The sequence below is a fragment of the Apodemus sylvaticus genome, chromosome 8 (genome assembly GCF_947179515.1).
Source record: "Apodemus sylvaticus chromosome 8, mApoSyl1.1, whole genome shotgun sequence".
In the NCBI taxonomy this organism is placed as follows: Eukaryota; Metazoa; Chordata; class Mammalia; order Rodentia; family Muridae; genus Apodemus; species Apodemus sylvaticus.
The window spans coordinates 52,616,207-52,633,635 of record NC_067479.1 but is presented as its reverse complement, the minus strand read 5'-3'; the positions used below and the strand labels follow the sequence as shown (position 1 = coordinate 52,633,635).

Genomic DNA, 17,429 nt, shown 5'->3' with positions numbered 1-17,429 from the left:
CAGCCCACTGTGGGTGGTGCCACACCTGGGCAGGTGGTCCTGGGTTGTGTAAGAAAGCAGGCTGAGCAAGCCAGGAAAAGCAAGTCTGTAAGCAGCACCCTTCCATGGCCTCTGCATCAGCTCTTGCCTTGAGTTTCAGAGCTCCCACTCCCCCATCCCCCCCCAATAATGGACTGTAAGCTGTAAGACAAACAAACCCTTCCCTCCCTGAGTTGCCTTTGATCAGAATGGTTTCTCACAGAAAACTGGGAAGTTAGTATGTTAGGTTCTCAAAGTGGTTCATGGGCTAAAGGCACCTGCAACTAGGCCTGGGGACTTGAGTTCAATCCCCAGGACCCACAAAGATAAATGAAAGAACTGACTGCTGTAAGTTGCCCTCTGACCTGCACACATGCAGGTCACACACACACACACACACACACACCATGGTGTGCGGTACTTCCTGCACACAAAAGAAATTTAAAATATAATGCAATGAGGAAGAGGGGCAGGAGGAGGAGGAAGAGGAAGCAGCAGCAGCAGTAGCAGTAGTGCCTGGCCTTTTAAAAAGCTTAGAGGCTAGCCATATGTGTTTGGTACTTCCTCACATAAAGCTTCTGGGCAATAAGAGACAGACTCTTTCTTATCTTTTATTCCTTACAGCACGTTCTTTCAATGATCACAGGTTCAGTGCAGGAAAGTAAGCTTCAACCCTGCCAATATTCACAGTAGGAAATGTGGAAAAAGAAAACCAGACAAAATTTAAAATTACAAACATAATTAGGAGACGAGACACCATGGAGAAATTAAGTAAGCCACAAAGCACAGTTAGCAGCCTCTGCACTTTCTCCATCCCTCATGCAGAAATTCACCACAGAACGCCCACTGCACTAGTCCGTGCCCACTGCCAACAGTTTCTTAGTCTTTTTCTTTTCCAAGATTTTAATTTTTTTTTAAATATTTTATGTGTGTGGGTGATTTGTTTGCATGCATTTCTGTATACTCCTTGCAGCCTTGGTACCAGAAGAGGGCACTAGATTCCCAGAACTAGAGTTATAGACGCTGCGTGAGTGACAGGAATTGAACCTTGGTCCTCTGGAAAAGCAGCCAGTGATCTTAATGCAGAGCCATCTCTCCAGTCCCTTTCCTGTCTTAAAGAATTCTGAGACCCAGACTTGATTATATTCTTTCTACTCATCAGAGAAGTGCAATAATTCACTTTCAACTGAGTGCAACCTAGAAATCCTCAGAACACACTCAATATTACTATTTAAAAAAAAAATTAGATCACTGAACTGGCTGGTTTTATGTGTCAACTTGACCCAAGCTGGAGTTATCACAGAGAACGGAGCTTCAGTTGGGGAAATGCCTCCATGAGATCCAGCTGTGGGGCATTTTCTCAATTAGTGATCAAGAGGGGAAGGCCCCTTGTGGGTGGTGCCATCCCTGGGCAGGTAGTCTTGGGTTCTATAAGAAAGCAGGCTGAGCAAGGCAGAGGAAGCAAGCCAGTAAGAAACATCCCTCCATGGCCTCTGCATCAGCTCCTGCTTCCTGACCTGTTTGAGTTCCAGTCCTGACCTCCTTTAGTGATGAACAGCAACGCAGAAGTGTAAGCTAAATAAACCCTTTCCTCCCAACTTGCTTCTCAGTCATGATGTTTGTGCAGGAATAGAAACTCTGACTAAGACAATCACCAAAGTTTTTAGGATTTTATAGTCAACTATACCCTCCAAAGTTCTTGGTGCACCTGGACTTAACATAAAGTTACGTTATATTACTCATTATTATAGGCTAACGATTAGGATAAACATGTTACAACAGGACAGAAATGGGTAAATAAACAGAAAAGCTGCATCAGCCTTGGCAACAATCGTCATTCATGAATAAATCTCTTGAGAAGTCAGGAACCAGAATCTACAGACACTGTGGTGTGGGCTCCAGACAGGTCCTGGGGAGCAGGCTCCTGCTGTAGCTGAAGCTGGGCAGATAAAGCAGAACCCTGTGGGAACTGAAAATCAGCTACATGAACCTGCAGACTACCCTAACGGTACCCTACATTTTAAAAAAGAATAATAATAAATTAAAGCTAATGACAACTGCGCCTAGGAATGTTTTTTACCTTGAGGGGAAAACGTGCATTCCTAGAATCATGATGGAAGCTCTCTTTTGTTGTTTTGGCTACAAACAAAGCAGAAGGCCCCTACTTTTTCAGGAGCCAACTAAAACAAGTGTTACCAAGAGAACAACGAAGCCCACTGGCATTGGTAGCTGTTATGAAGAGTTGCTGTGTGTCTGGCTTGCTGGGAAGTTTGAGCTTTGAAGTTGGGTGTGTCTGTTATGCAGCACAAGCCTCGATGACTAGGTCTTATCCCTTACACACCAAGGTGTTGGCAGCATGAGAAAAGCCTCCGGCTGGAACCTAGGAGCTTGCTTCCATTCAGGTACAAGGAATAGAACAACTGCACCCCTCTCCTAAAAGAGCCAGGGCCTGACCAGAGCAGCCAGCTGCAAAGTCTAAACCCAAGGTTTAAAGCAATTAGTGTCCTTGAAACTCTAGAGCCGGTCTGCAGTGTTAACACATTACAGGATGCTATCCTATGAAGACGGAGGGAGGCATCTCAGCAAACCCTGGCTTAATTCAATGTGAACTGAAATTGCCTAGAGAGCTCAATGTCCTCCACACTTTCTTTTCTTTTTCCCCCTACCACATTCACCCTGGCTGTTCTGGAACTCACTCTGTAGACCAGGCTGGTCTCAACCTCAGAGATCCACCTGCCTCTTGCCTCCCAAGTGCTGAGATCAAAGGCTTGTGTCACTTTCTAAAAGAGACCAAACTTCCAAAGAATGGCTGTTTCCCCTTCCTCTTGAAACGCCTTAACTATCATTCTTCACTTTCTTTCCCCCCTCTTCCTTCAAAAGCTGCACAGATTCTTGAAGGACACTAGCGTCCTTACACATGCCATCAAATAGGGCAGCGATGCTACTACATAAGTCGTTCCTGCCCTGCTGACATCTAGGCAAGCCCAGCACCAAGAGGGACACTAAAGACCCTAAGACAAAGGTCATTCTTCATGATCTCTGTGATTTACTTGCAAGATCAAGAATAGAAAAAGACGGTAGGCAGGAACGCATGATGGTTTTGTATTGGTCACTAAATGAAGTTTCCACGGTAAACCTACCTCAAGTTTAGGTGGGTCAACATCTGCAGATTAACAATGGCCTCGGGAATAACTCTGATACAGTTGTGATACAGGTTAAGAATTTCCAGTGACACAAATTGGCACAGCTCCATTGGTACTTCCACCAGCCTGTTTTTAGATAGATCTATGGGAAAAAAAGAAAGAGCATCTGTCAGTACATCACCAGGGTCCTCAACGCCTTGTTCCTGCTGTCAATGCTATAAGGGAAATGGTGAGACTTCAGGGCTTTGATTTGTAAATCTGGCTACATAAAAGGAACTTTTCACCTACTTTGAAAATTATCTTAGGCAAGAATGTAACTCTTTTCACAAATACAAATACCATAACTATCACCCATTCATTATATATAGACTTTCCAGTTATTGTCCACTTCTAATGGAGATGAAATATGTCTTTTATATCCTCTACAAATATATAATCGGCATTTAGAAAACTATTTTATTCACCAGAAAACTTACGATATACAAGACCAAGACAAACCACCAAACAATTACCAGTAAAAGTGGACTCCACAGCCAAGTGCAAAAACTGTTTGTTTTAATGCTCATGAACTTAAAACTCCTCAGACAGCTTCAAGGAAGATGAATTTGGCCCATGAGCACAATACTTGTGACAAAAACAAGTAAATAACTCCCCCTACCCCAACACCCATGAGAGGGAATGAGGGAACAGCCGTTCCATTCACAAGCCAACAGATTTCCTATATAAAGATAAGGAGATGCTATTCTGAGTAAGACTGGGGCTGGGGATGTGGCTTGGGGAAACTCCTGCCACATGTGAAGTCCTGGGTTCAGACTGGAGCCCCACCACCAAAAATGGAGAGACAGTACACACAGAAGGGCATTCCGAGGGCTCCTGTGCATAAAGCAATGCAACATTGTCTCAATTAAAGTAACATAAATTGTAACTACATGAATGGCACTTGTTAAAAGGTCTGAAACAGACACTACTATTATGAAGACATGGTCAGTAAGAGACAATGACATTTTAGTAGAACCCATCATAATAGAACTGAGGGCAAGGAGAAACTGAGCCAGATCAAACACCACAAGGTTGCAGCTATTTAAAATGAGTAAATCTGGGAAGGATGTTACAGCTTGGGCTTCTAGTTCCTATTAGGAATGACATATAGCAGGGCTAGTCAGATGGCTCAGTGGGTTTAGGCACCCCCCACCAAGCCTGACAGCCTGAGTTCAATGCCTGGAACTCAAAGGTACCTCTGTCCTCCACACACACGCCATGGCACTTGCCTCCCAAACAATAAATGCTAAAAATAAATGTAAAATAAATTTGTTTAAAACATATTAGGGGCTGGAGAGATAACTCAGTAGTTAAGAGCACTTATTGCTCTTGCAAAGGACCTGGGTTCAGTTCCCAGCACCCACGTGGAGTTCATGAACCAGTTCCAAGGGATCTGGCACCCTCTTCTGGCCATCATGGGCACCAGGCTCACACTTAGTTCACATACGCATATGCAGACAAAACAACAGGCATAAAATAAAAATAATTCTTTAACAAACAACTACTGGGACCAGCACGATGGTCTAGTACACAAAGCCTGAGAGGGAGTTCATTCTACAGGACTTACGTGGAAGGAGAGAATGGACTCCTGCAAGCTGTACTCTGGCTACCAAGCTTGAGTTACAATATACAGGCACAGGCACTTGTACACATACACATAATAATTTTTTTTTTTAAAGAAGAGACTCAGTAAGATGTCTCAACAAGAAAAGAGACCCTTAGTGAAGGCCTAGCAACCTAGAGTCCATCTCCCAAACCCATGTAAGGGTAGAAGGTGAGAATCAACTCCATCACATTGTCTTCTGGCTTCAACGTGCATGCTGGGAACTGAGCACAACCCACTCCCATGTGCACACACACACATGTGCACACACACACACACACACCAATAATGATAATGAATACAGGAATAAAGGTGCTGCAGGAATGGAAGGTGTAAGGTGGGTGTGTAAAAAATAAATCCCTTTTTCCTTTCCAGCCCCTGCTCTGGAATGATGACTCTGAGACTAATTATTTATTAGCCAACGCCTTGGCCACAGGCTTTGACTCATTCCTTGACTAGCTCCTAACTCATTTAGCCCAGTCAAGCTATCCTATGTCTTCCACGTGGTTGGTCACCTCTCCTCAGCCTCATGCCTCCAAGTCTGGGGCGAATCTCCTCTTCCTTCTCTCCTAATTTCAGCTATCTGCTGGTTTACATCTCCTCAGCAATCCTGGACGAGTTTCCCACATATCTCACTATTTCCCAGAATCCTCACTCTTCCTGCCATTGCCCCACCTCCTATTTGGCCTCCTCATTGGCCATCAGCTTTTTTTATTGACAGGTGACACTTATAAGAAATTCTCTCTACATGGATGGACAGCTTCTGCTTAGAGGGTGCCTGGGTTCCTCAGATGACTTGTTGACCTCGTGCTTCTTCCCGGTTTGGAATTCCACCTTTGTTAGACACTTTCTTTCACTGTGTGTGTGGCTTTGGCCCATTTCCACCTTGGTCATTTGTTCCCTTGGCTTCCCCTCATGTTCACTAGGCTGCTTTCTGATGTTCTCCCTTTTAAATGAATATTATACACTAGAGATGTGCTAAGAGATTTAAGGTACTTCATATCCCCACACACATACAAAGACCAACTATGTGAGACAATAATACATAACTTAATTTGTCTAACTGTAATTATTTTAATTACGTAGTATATGTGTACATTTATCAAAACAGATTAGATTCCTGACATATGTACATGGTGTACACTTTGACTCAATCTTTTTACAGCCACAAATATGGGTAGTATATTTACATCCACAAATATATGTGATATATTTTTCAGCAGAGTCTGAAATCATACAAGTTAGAAAGTAATTTGAATGTCAGTGAGGGTTGATTAAATATTCATACTCCATTAATAAATATCATAAATAATGCTAATATTAAATTAAACCAATAAACATGACTGTAACAACAACTGTATTCCCTATGGCTACTGGAATACCGGAACATCACTCATTAGCATGAAGGCAAGGACTCTCTGTGGATGACAAGGAACAATCTCTAAGACAAACTGCCCATGCTGGTAAATAGCCAGGTATAGAACAGGGCATGCAGCATTTGTGGGTTTTAGAGGATGTTCTACACAGTTACTTAGTTGTAACTTTTTCTGGAGACTTAAGAAACTGGTAAATGCTGCACTTTCTAGACAATGGCTCTCTGGTCAGATGGACAGGACTGGCTTCTCAGTATAGACCCCTCTGTACCTGCAAAGACCTGAATGCATTCAGATACACACACATGCATGCACATAGAGATGTGTGTGTGTGTGTGTGTGTGTGTGTGTGTGTATCCAGATTAAACAATATATGTGGATATATATGATATATTATACACACACTATTAAAATACTCAACTGTATGTATAGAAGCATCTTCTAGAACCTCCACATTCTCACTCTCAGGTCACAATGAATTTGTGCTTTAGTCAAAGACTGAAGTGACTGTCAACTCCCGAGCAGCAAATGTGTGTGTGTGTGTGGGGGGGGGGGGGTGAAGCAAATTTAATTTCCTGAAATTTTAGGGCAATCACAGAAAGAACAATTCTCTGCAGAAGACGCAAGATTTTCCTGTACCACAAAGCAGGAAATCTGCCCAGAAAACAAGCTGTTTCCAGGCGAGTTCAGCTCAGAAAATCCCAGAAAATTGACAGAGAGCAAACTCCTCCGTGTAGTCTACGGTCTCCTGCCTCCAGTGTTTACAGTGCAGACTGTTGTCTGTCCTTGCCTCGGATCTCCTCCATAGTCTCCAGGTATGGGGGAAAGGGCATTGGCTTCCTCCCGTTACTACTTCTGAGAGGACCTACTTACCTGCCACAGAGTCTCTGCAGAGATGGGGTCGTCCTGCCTGCCGAAGGGCAAGCCTTCATTCTTGCTCATTTTAAAATGGGCCTCACATCTTCCTACTCAGCTTTTTCTTCTTTGCTTATTTGCTTGGCTTGGGGTTCTTTGTTGGATCTTGGGCAGGGTTTTCCCATGCAGGCTCAGGGTGGCCTAGAACTCACAACTCTCTTGCCTCAGCTGCCAGCGTCACCGCTCAACCACAGGCCTGTCATATCACGCCCATCTGAAACGGTTACGGCTGTGTCTGGTTTTCAGACAGTTTCATGTAACCCAGGTTGACCTTGGACGCTCTAGATAGCAGTAGGTGGTCTTGAACTTCTGGTCCCCCTGCTTGGTTCAAGGCAGGTACTGGTGTATCTGGCTTACAGGTTTGTGCAGAGCTGGAGAATGACCTCAGGCCTCGAACCCTGGGCCTTGTGAACACTAAGCAAATGTGCTATCAACTGAGCGATCTTAAACCTGACGTTTTTAACTTACTATTCTTTACATTCCTTTTCAAGGATCCCTTCTTTAGGCTGGATACATCATAAATACAATTCTAAACCAGTGGTTTTTCTCAACCTTCTAGGACTGTGACCCTTTAATACAGTTCACATGGTGAACCCCAACCATAAAATTATTTTAGTTGCTAGTTCATAACTATAACTTTGCTACTGTTATAACTCATAATGTAAATATCTGTGGTTTTTCCATGGTCTTGGGTGACTTTTGTGAAGAGCAGTTCAACCCCCAAATGGGGGTTGTTGTGACCCACAAGCTGAGAAACACTGCAAGCTGTTGACCATGGGTATCCACCATGAGCAGGTCTTCACTGCACCCGATAAGCCGACCTTCATATCCACCAAGCTACTGACACTTTCCGTTTCCCTTAAGCTTTTGTACGTCTGGATTTGTGTAGGTTTCTACTTTAGAGGGTCAGAAGTCTACACTCAGCCTAGGCGCTCCCCACGCCTACACAAAAACAGCTGCCCCAGTCAGCAGTGTGGAAATTAAAACAAAACGAGCAGGAGCAGTCTGTCTGGGCTAATTAACTTCATGCTGAATTATTTACACACTTGCCCAACATTTCCCCAAGTATATGCTCTCTACAGAAATAAAAAGCCACACACATTCAAGGACCTTAGCCATTTAAAAGAAAACTGAGGCTCGATCACAAAAAAACGTGGGGATGGTCCAAACTGTGCTTCTAACCTGGCCTAAATTGGGGGCTGGAACGAGGGCTCAACCTTAGGCTCCTGTACTGTTCTTCCAGAGGTCCTGCATCTGGTTCACAGGACCCACATTGGGGCTGACAATCGACTCTAACTCCTACTCCAGAGGACTTGCACTGCTCATACCCACACACATACATACACATAATTTAAAAATAAATAAGATTGTACATCCATATATACATACATGCATATAATACTTAAGTTTTAAATCAGGCTGAGTACTGGCTGTGAGGACAGATACAGCTAGTGAAAACTGGCCAGCTCATGGCAGACAGACATGCAAACTGTAAGCGCCTCTGACATACAGGTAAGAACAGGCAACCATATGATCATCTCATTAGATGCAGAAAAAGCATTTGACAAAATTCAGCATCCTTTCATGCTAAAAGTCTTGGAAAGAACAGGAATTCAAGGCCCATACCTAAACATCGTTAAAGCAATATACAGCAAACCGGTAGCCAACATCAAACTAAATGGAGAGAAACTTGAAGCAATCCCACTAAAATCAGGGACTAGACAAGGCTTCCCTCTCTCTCCAAATCTTTTCAATATAGTACCTGAAGTTCTAGCTAGAGCAATTAGACAACATAAGGAGGTCAAAAGGATACAAATTGGAAAGGAAGAAGTTAAACTATTATTATTTGCGGATGACATGATAGTCTACTTAAGTGACCCGAAAACCTCCACCAGAGAACTCCTACAGCTGATAAACAACTTCAGCAAAGTGGCTGGTTATAAAATTAACTCAAGCAAATCAGTTGCCTTCCTATACTCAAAGGATAAGCAGGCTGAGAAAGAAGTTAGGGAAATGACACCCTTCACAATATCTACAAACAATATAAAGTATCTTGGTGTGACTCTAACCAAACAAGTGAAAGATCTATATGACAAGAACTTCAGGTCTCTGAAGAAGGAAATCAAAGAAGACCTCAGAAAATGGAAAAATCTCCCATGCTCGTGGATTGGCAGGATTAATATAGTTAAAATGGCCATCTTGCCAAAAGCAATCTACAGATTCAATGCAATCGCCATCAAAATCCCAATTCAGTTCTTCACAGAGTTAGAAAAGGCAATTCTCAAATTCATCTGGAATAACAAAAAACCCAGGATAGCTAAAACTATCAACAACAAAAGAAATTCTGGAAGAATCAGTATCCCTGACTTCAAGCAATACTACAGAGCAATAGTGTTAAAAACTGCATGGTATTGGCACAGTAACAGACAAGTGGACCAATGGAATAGAATTGAAGACCCAGAAATGAATCCACACACCTATGGTCACTTGATCTTCGACAAAGGAGCCGAAAACATCCAGTGAAAGAAAGATAGCCTTTTCAACAAATGGTGCTGGTTCAATTGGAGGTCAGCATGCAGAAGAATGCGAATTGATCCATTCTTATGTCCATGTACTAAACTCCACTCCAAGTGTATCAAGGACCTCCACGTAAAACCAGACACACTGAAACTAATAGAAAAGAAACTGGGGAAAACCCTTGAGGACATGGGCACAGGGGAAAAGTTCTTGAACAGAACACCAATAGCTTATGCTCTAAGATCAAGAATTGACAAATGGAACCTCATAAAATTACAAAGTTTCTGTAAGGCAAAGGACACTGTTAAAAGGACAAAACGGCAACCAACAAATTGGGAAAGGATATTCACCAACCCTACATCTGATGGAGGGCTAATATCCAATATATACAAAGAACCCAAAAAGTTAGACCCCCAGGGAACCAAATAACCCTATTAAAAAATGGGATACAGATCTAAACAAAGAATTTTCACCTGAAGAAATTTGGATGGCCGAGAGACACCTTAAGAAGTGTTCAACATCCTTAGTCATTAGGAAAATGCAAATCAAAACAATCCTGAGATTTCACCTTTCACCAGTCAGAATGGCTAAGGTCAAAAACTCAGGAGATAGCAGGTGTTGGCGAGGATGTGGAGAAAGAGGAACACTCCTCCACTGCTGGTGGGGCTGTAAGATGGTACAACCACTTTGGAAATCAGTCTGGCGGTCCCTCAGAAAACTGGACATGATACTTCCAGAGGACCCTGCTATACCTCTCCTGGGCATATACCCAAAGGATTGCCCGGCATGCAATAAAGACACATGCTCCATTATGTTCATAGCAGCCTAATTTATAATAGCCAGAAGCTGGAAAGAACCCAGATGTCCCTCAAAGGAGGAATGGATATAGAAAATGTGGCATATTTACACAATGGAATACTACTCAGCAATTAGAAACAATGAATTCACAAAATTTTTAGGCAAGTGGTTTGATCTGGAAAATATCATCCTAAGTGAGGTAACCCAATCACAAAAGAATACACATGGAATGCAATCTCTGATAAGTGGATATTAATTAGCCCAGAAGCTCTGAATACTGAAGGCACAAAATGCATAACAAATGACTCCCATGAAGAAGTATGGAGAGGGTCCTGATCCCGGAAAGGATTGATGTAGCGTTGGAGGGGAATATAAGGACAGAGGAAAAGGAGGGAGGTGATTGGAGAATGGGTGGAGAGAAGAAAGTTTATGGGACATATGGGGAGGGGGGATCTGGGAAAGGGGAAATCATTTGGAATGTAAACAAAGAATATAGAAAATAAAAATATGAAAGAAAGAAAGAAAGAAAGAAAGAAAGAAAGAAAGAAAGAAAGAAAGAAAGAAAGGAAGGAAGGAAGGAAGGAAGGAAGGAAGGAAGGAAGGAAGGAAGGAAGGAAGGAAGGAAGGAAGGAAGGAAGGAAGAAAGGAAGGAAGAAAGAACGAACGAACAGGCTTGGGTTGCTTGCCCACACCACAGCGCTACCTCCACAGCTTGAATGTGCTCTACCCAGGAGACCACCGTTCCTCATGAAATGATGCCAACAAGACCAGGACAACAAATCAGTCTTCCAGTTTGATTCATCCAAACTACAACCAAAATATAGCCAATATGGTCTCTGAGCAAGGCCATAGGGAAACTGAGTCCTGTCTCCAGTACTAACAGAAAAGCCCTGAGCTTGGTAGGTTTTCAAACGTATGGCTGCTTTTTCTATATGCCTCTTCGCGTTGTTTAATTCTCAACCTTGTTAGTGGAAGACAGAAAGAAGAATACAAAAAAAAGGTGGGGGTGGGGGGTGGGGTAAGCCTCCTCCTCTAGGCTTCATGTAAGTTTAAGAGCAAATGAACAGATGCCTAGAAAGGGTGGGAAGTCTGCACTGAGGTGGTTGGACTTAGAGTATCAGGTTACAAAATAAAGTTCGGTCCCAGTGCTTCCTGTTACCTGAAAATCAAGGAACTAAACCAAGGAAGAGAGGGAAGAGGGCAGGGGGGCTGAGAGAAAGAATGGAGGGAGAGAGAGGGAAAGGAGACAGGAGGGAGGAGACAGAGAGGGAGAAGAGGAGAGGAGAAGGGAGGAAGGTCCAAAGAAAGGGGAGTGGAGGAGAGAGACTGAGGCAGGGGAAGGGAAGGGAAAGGAGAAGAAAGGAGGGGAGAAGTGAATTTAGGACTTAATTATCATCAAAGGCACCGGACAGTGAGCACCCCTAACTTTGACTGGGAACAGAAGGCATCAGAGCCCAAGCACACACCCCAAAATCTGAGCAACAAACATTCTCCACTCAGAAAAACAGAAAAAGCAAAAGTTCTAGACATCAAGCACAGGCTAAGAGTGCAATTCACACGTTAAGCTCCAGTGACAACCAAAAGCAGACAGTGCACATTGGTGAAAGACCCAGTAATACCTGCGCTGTGTAGACACAAGCAGGCTTTACAAGGGAACGTGGGCTTGGATGGATGATTTGAGTTTGTTTTGGTTATTTACAGTACCGGGGCTTCTATAAATATAGAGTGGGTATCAGCAAATCCATTTAGGGCTGTTTCCCTATGTATAAACCTCCCTAGAACCTCTCAGCCTGTTAGCGTGTTACGGTCACTTTAGAAGCCTAGGGGTCACAGCTAGAGCCATGGGGATTTTACCCATATGAAGCCCCAACAGTCTACAGGGATGGGGGAGGGGGGCAATGAGCAGCCCTGCCTGGTCCCACCGTGGAGGATAAAACCACTACAATTTTGGGCCAATTTTGAAGTAAGCTTTATTTAAATAATGGCCAGGATGAGGGACTCTGGCCAGGTCTATTCCAGGGTTCCCAGAAAATGGCCACGAGTAACATTTTACAAAGGTTTATAAAGGCAAGCCCATAAGGCTATGTCTTTCCCACCACATCCAATCGGGAGCAAGCAAATATCCTGCCATATGTCCTGTCTCCGTACCTCCCACCTACATGCGATCAAGCACATCTGGTGAGGTTGGGTCAAGCTTCTTTGGGGAGCAAAAGCGTGCTGACTTATATAACTAGCTAGCCCCGAGCATTTCAGGAAGTGTCTGTCCCAGGGCAAGGGGCTTACAGGTTATAGAGACCTTTTTGTTTTCTGTATCTCTTAGGCACAGTACTTAAAACATAACTTTGGGAGAGTCCGATTCCCGGAGATAGGGGCTACTCCCAAGAGGACGGTTTACATACACAGAGCCCTGTGGCAGGATGCTAAGGTGGGGGTGAAACCACTGCCCAAGTTGGAGTCAGCCCTGGCTGGGTCTGAGCCTTATCCCCACTGTCCTCACAGCAAGATTCCAATACAAGCTGGGCAACAAACATCTAACCAGGAATGAAGTTTTACATATTTTGAAGGAACCATAGACTTGGAAGACTAAACTTTCTCCTTCCGTTGTTTCTGTGTGTGTTTCACACCAGGTACCCTCCCGACTTGCCCTCCACCTACTTATTCTTTGGGAGGACTCTCCTCCTCCCCTGCTCTCTGTTCTGGGTTTACTCCGGAGCTGGCCGGAGGGAGCCTCGTCTCTGCCCACCTTCTACAAGCCTTATTTTTAAAGTAGGTGCTAGGGATTGAACTCAGTTCCCCAAGCTTGCACAGCAAGCACTTCTCTGAGTGACCCGCCTCCACAGGCCCCTCCTCCTTTCCTCCTTAACAAGAACCAGGAGAGGCAGGTGGCTCTGTAATTCCCAGTAAGGTTCCGACTAGTGAAGAGCAGAAGTAATTCCTAGCTGTGTGAACTGCCACTGAAGCCTCCTGCGGGTCCTTGCTCGGTCAGCCTCAGCTGCTTGGAGTCCCAGGAAAGAAAACTGACAACTGTCTGTCTGAGTAAATCTTGTAAAAAGAAAAACTATTAACAACTGGCCTGTTTCTGGGGCCTGGTCAACAGACATTCCAAGACCAGACCCAGTAAAAACAACATGACCTCTGGCCAGGTCTTTAAGGAGTTTTCCAAATGAAGGGGTGTGTCCTGGGCGCCTTTGTTCTCCACCCAGCCCAAGCAGGCAACTGTCCTAGCTGGAATCCCACCCTGGGGTCTTACTCTGCTGTGAAGAGTCAAGTACATCCCAACACAAACACACCCGGGCAGCAAACCACCACCCCTAAGACCCTTCTGCCCACATCCGCTATTTAATTGAAGTATTCACACGAAAGCCAAGCAGCCAGAAATAAAACAATAAGGATCACGCTGCCAAAACAAGCTCTGCAAATCCCTAAAATAAAGTGGTCAAATGAATAAAAATAAGCAGGGTAGGGTAGAAAAACAGTTCGTGGGATCCAGAGTGCAGCCAGCAAGACTGACTGGAGGGAGGCTGTTTTTGTATAAAAACAGAAAGTGGTAGCTCACGAGGAATGGGTTGAATCCCCCCATGTGCCAGCAATAACATCCGAAATTTGCAGTCACTAGCATCCTCGATGTACAAGCCCTGATGAGCCAGGACAGCTGTGGATCTTGTGGGCCACATCCTGTTGGTCAGAAGAAAAGACCCACTCTTGGAAACCAGTATCACGAGCAGTTTCAGGAAATCCAAGTAAGACCATAAACATACTACCATGTAAATTAACTCCAGAAGCCAGCATCCCCTTCCGAACCCAAGAGGGCTGCAGCCCCAGACTCCCAGGAGATGCCTAAAGACCCCGGAGAGTACTGAGCCCATCTATCCTGTCTGTTCTTCTAGACACGCACCCATGATAGAGTTGAATTTACAAACTAGACAAAGCAAGAGAATACCAACAAAGGGTGAGAGAGGACTAGAACAGTTTCAATGACAGACCGTGATAAAAGTTGTGGGTCTGAGGCCTCTTGAGAGAGAGAGAGAGAGAGAGAGAGAGAGAGAGAGAGAGAGAGAGAGAGAGAGAGAGAAGGCAAATGTGATTTTGGATCACAGTCGACCGTGAGTGTCTGGGACAAGATAGGTAGGAACTACTGTTGTTCATACCAGCCATGAGGTCCCGTCAGCTGGGTGAGATGCGTGTTGGCCACAGGGAAGTGGAAAGCCCTGGCTCAGCTTGTACCTCCTAACACTCTAGAGATCGGTTTCCACTTTCCTATTGTGGCTCCTCTTGAGAATGTGTTGGGTAGTGGGATGGCCTGGGGTCACCACCCTTCTTCAATTAGGCAAGCGCTCGCTCTCTCTCTCTCTCTCTCTCTCTCTCTCTCTCTCTCTCTCTGCCCCACAAAGCCCCCAGCTGGGAAACCCACTTCCGATTACTCTCCATAAACATAGGAGCCCAGCCCCATGATTCAACACTCACCCACAGGAGGGGCATTAGAATAAGGAGCAAGGCTCCAGGCAATGGGAGAGAGCCCACAGCTGACTCAATCCCAACTCTGAAGATTTTACCACCAGAGACTTCAAGGACCAAACAGGCAGAAATAACAAGCAAATTCCAAAAGACTGGAGAGAGTCCTGCTCGCTCTCGTGCATAGAGATCTAAGAGATCCACCAAGAAGTAGGTCTCTCACTGCTCAGCCTCCCAAGGCTTGAACTATCACAACGATCTTCTGTTCCACGGTTTCTTTTTCCCTTAACACATAGATATCTATTCAGTTGTGTATTGTGGTTGCTAATTTAACTTCCCAAGCTCTACAGCAATGAGGCCCTTAGACACACAGAGCCCTGTGAATGTTGCTGAACGAACGGAATGTCAAACAGGGTTGGAAAGCAGGTTCTTGGGCCAGGCAATGTAACTTCTACCACTCTGCTCCGAAGAGTTGGACATGATAATCTGCCTATGTCTCGGGTTCTTTCCCTGTAACATGAAAACAAGAATAGCAGCTTTTGCAGAGTTCTTGAAAGGGTTAGAAGGGGCTATACAGAGAAAGCCCTCAGAGTGGTACCCACAGGGAACAAAGCGCTCTAGGACGAATAGAGACAAACATGTTACCCTGTCTTATTCCTTTAGATAGTAAGAAATAAGGTCTGAGTAACAAATAGCTTAAGATTTAACTGGCAAGCATATTTCATATGAAATACCAGCAAAATAAAAATAGCTTAAGATTTAACTGGCAAGCATATTTCATATGAAATACCAGCAAAATAATTATACTTTCTTAAATTAAGTATGCATATAGATATAGGTATGGGTATATATGTTTTATTTGAGGAGAGGATGTTTGTTTGAGACAATGTCCTTATTTAGTCTAGGCTGGCTTTGAACTTACGGATTTCCTGCCTTAGATTTCAAAGTGCTGGGATCACAGGTACGTGCGGTGGTGGCTGGCCAAACTAATTATGCTTCTGTAAAATGATTGGGGGAAAAATCTCAAAATCAATTTGTTCACTAAATCGCCCAACACTAAATCCTGCCATCCATGGCTCCGCCCACCTATCCCTCCACTCCCCGTGAGCCAGACTGGCTTCCACCAGATACTGCTGGGGAGTGAAATGATTCAAAGGGAGCAGACAGCAAAGCCAGAGCTAAACTGGCAGCAGCTGACCCTGGTAGGTCCTGGCTCCCACTAGAACAATCTCAGGGTCGAAAAAAGGCATACACTGCTCAGGGGGGGAACTCTCGACAGAAGTGTAGGCACGGGTGGGGGAGGGGGGACAGACTGCTGTAGGAATAGGCTTCCTCCAGATGCAGAGAAGCTTGGGGTTACCTGGTAGGTGCAGCATAACCTGGGCAGCTGCTCAGTGGGTGAGGAGAGGAGGAGACCAGGATCCTTGCAATGCAAGGGGGAGGCTCTGGAAGTTCCCGTTCTGTGGTCTTTCTCTGGTATCACATGTAAGGAATGTCTCACTGATGAAACGGAGCAGCTGACATCGAAGCAACAGTTCTGGCACACAACTGTTTACAACTAATTTCTAGTGATTAAAGATTCCAGCGAGTGCTGCAAGGTGAGTCGTTCTCAAGTGCAGAGACTTGAGACTTCTCTTGGTGCTTGGAGATACTAAGATCTCCGCAGTCTTGTGCTTTATAGAGACTTGCTATCAAGGACGAAACATCGCACACTGTGAGAGCACTGACAGAAAGAGTAGTCCTTAGTCACAGAAGACAGGGTAATATGCTTGGGAAACCACAAAAAGCTCCTTATAAGGAAACGATGAGATCAAAAAAGATTTTTCCCAGGGTCTTTACTTTGGTTGGAGCTCTCAGAAATCAAACAGAGCTTTAAATTCCTATTACACATCAGTCCTCCAGGACCCGGGGTTAATTCCTTTCATTATATACAAAATGGTGCGTACAAAAGTAACAATAAATAAATGAAGCGGTAAACACACTGGACATAATTTTGTGCATCTAAACCCCCAGCTACTCAAAATGATGAAAAAGGAGGATTCCTGGAGCCCAGAAGTACAAGGACACTCTGGACAACACTTTCCTTCCCAATGATAAAGATAAAAAGGCAAACAAGAGCCAGGTGGCGGCGGCGCACGCCTTTAATCCCAGCACTTGGAGGCAGAGGCAGGCAGATTTCTGAGTTCGAGGTCAGCCTGGTCTACAAAGTGAGTTCCAGGACAGCCAGGGCTAAACAAAGAAACCCTGTCTCAAAAAAACAAAAACAACAACAAAAAGGCAAACAAGACCACTGAGAAATCCAGTCCCTCCCAAAGCCTAGGCCAAGTTCATACAAGGCAGCATACAAAGTTCATACAAGGCAGCATACAAAGTTCAAAGCAGCATAGAAAACATCCACATCTATTACTAATCTGATCTCTCCGTTTAAAAAACAAAACACTTGTAGAAGTAAATCAATATGATCTTTTTCTTTTTGAAAAAGAAAAAAAAAGTGGTGTGAATGAGGCCAGGGATAAGAGCACACACATCAGGCCTTTCCCCATCAAAGATAAAATTATTGACCCTCTAGGA

The 17,429-nt window shown here is 44.3% G+C and overlaps 1 protein-coding gene across 3 annotated transcripts in view; it reads right to left on the bottom strand.

The window, feature by feature from the left end:
• Positions 1–17,429, bottom strand: part of Lrch1 (leucine rich repeats and calponin homology domain containing 1) — a 186,530-nt gene that overhangs the window by 93,953 nt on the left and 75,148 nt on the right. For all 3 annotated transcript variants that reach the window (XM_052190953.1, XM_052190952.1, XM_052190951.1), the window contains exon 2: positions 3,159–3,303. In XM_052190953.1, the coding sequence (XP_052046913.1) occupies positions 3,159–3,303 (145 nt within the window). The remainder of the gene's footprint in view (positions 1–3,158; positions 3,304–17,429) is intronic.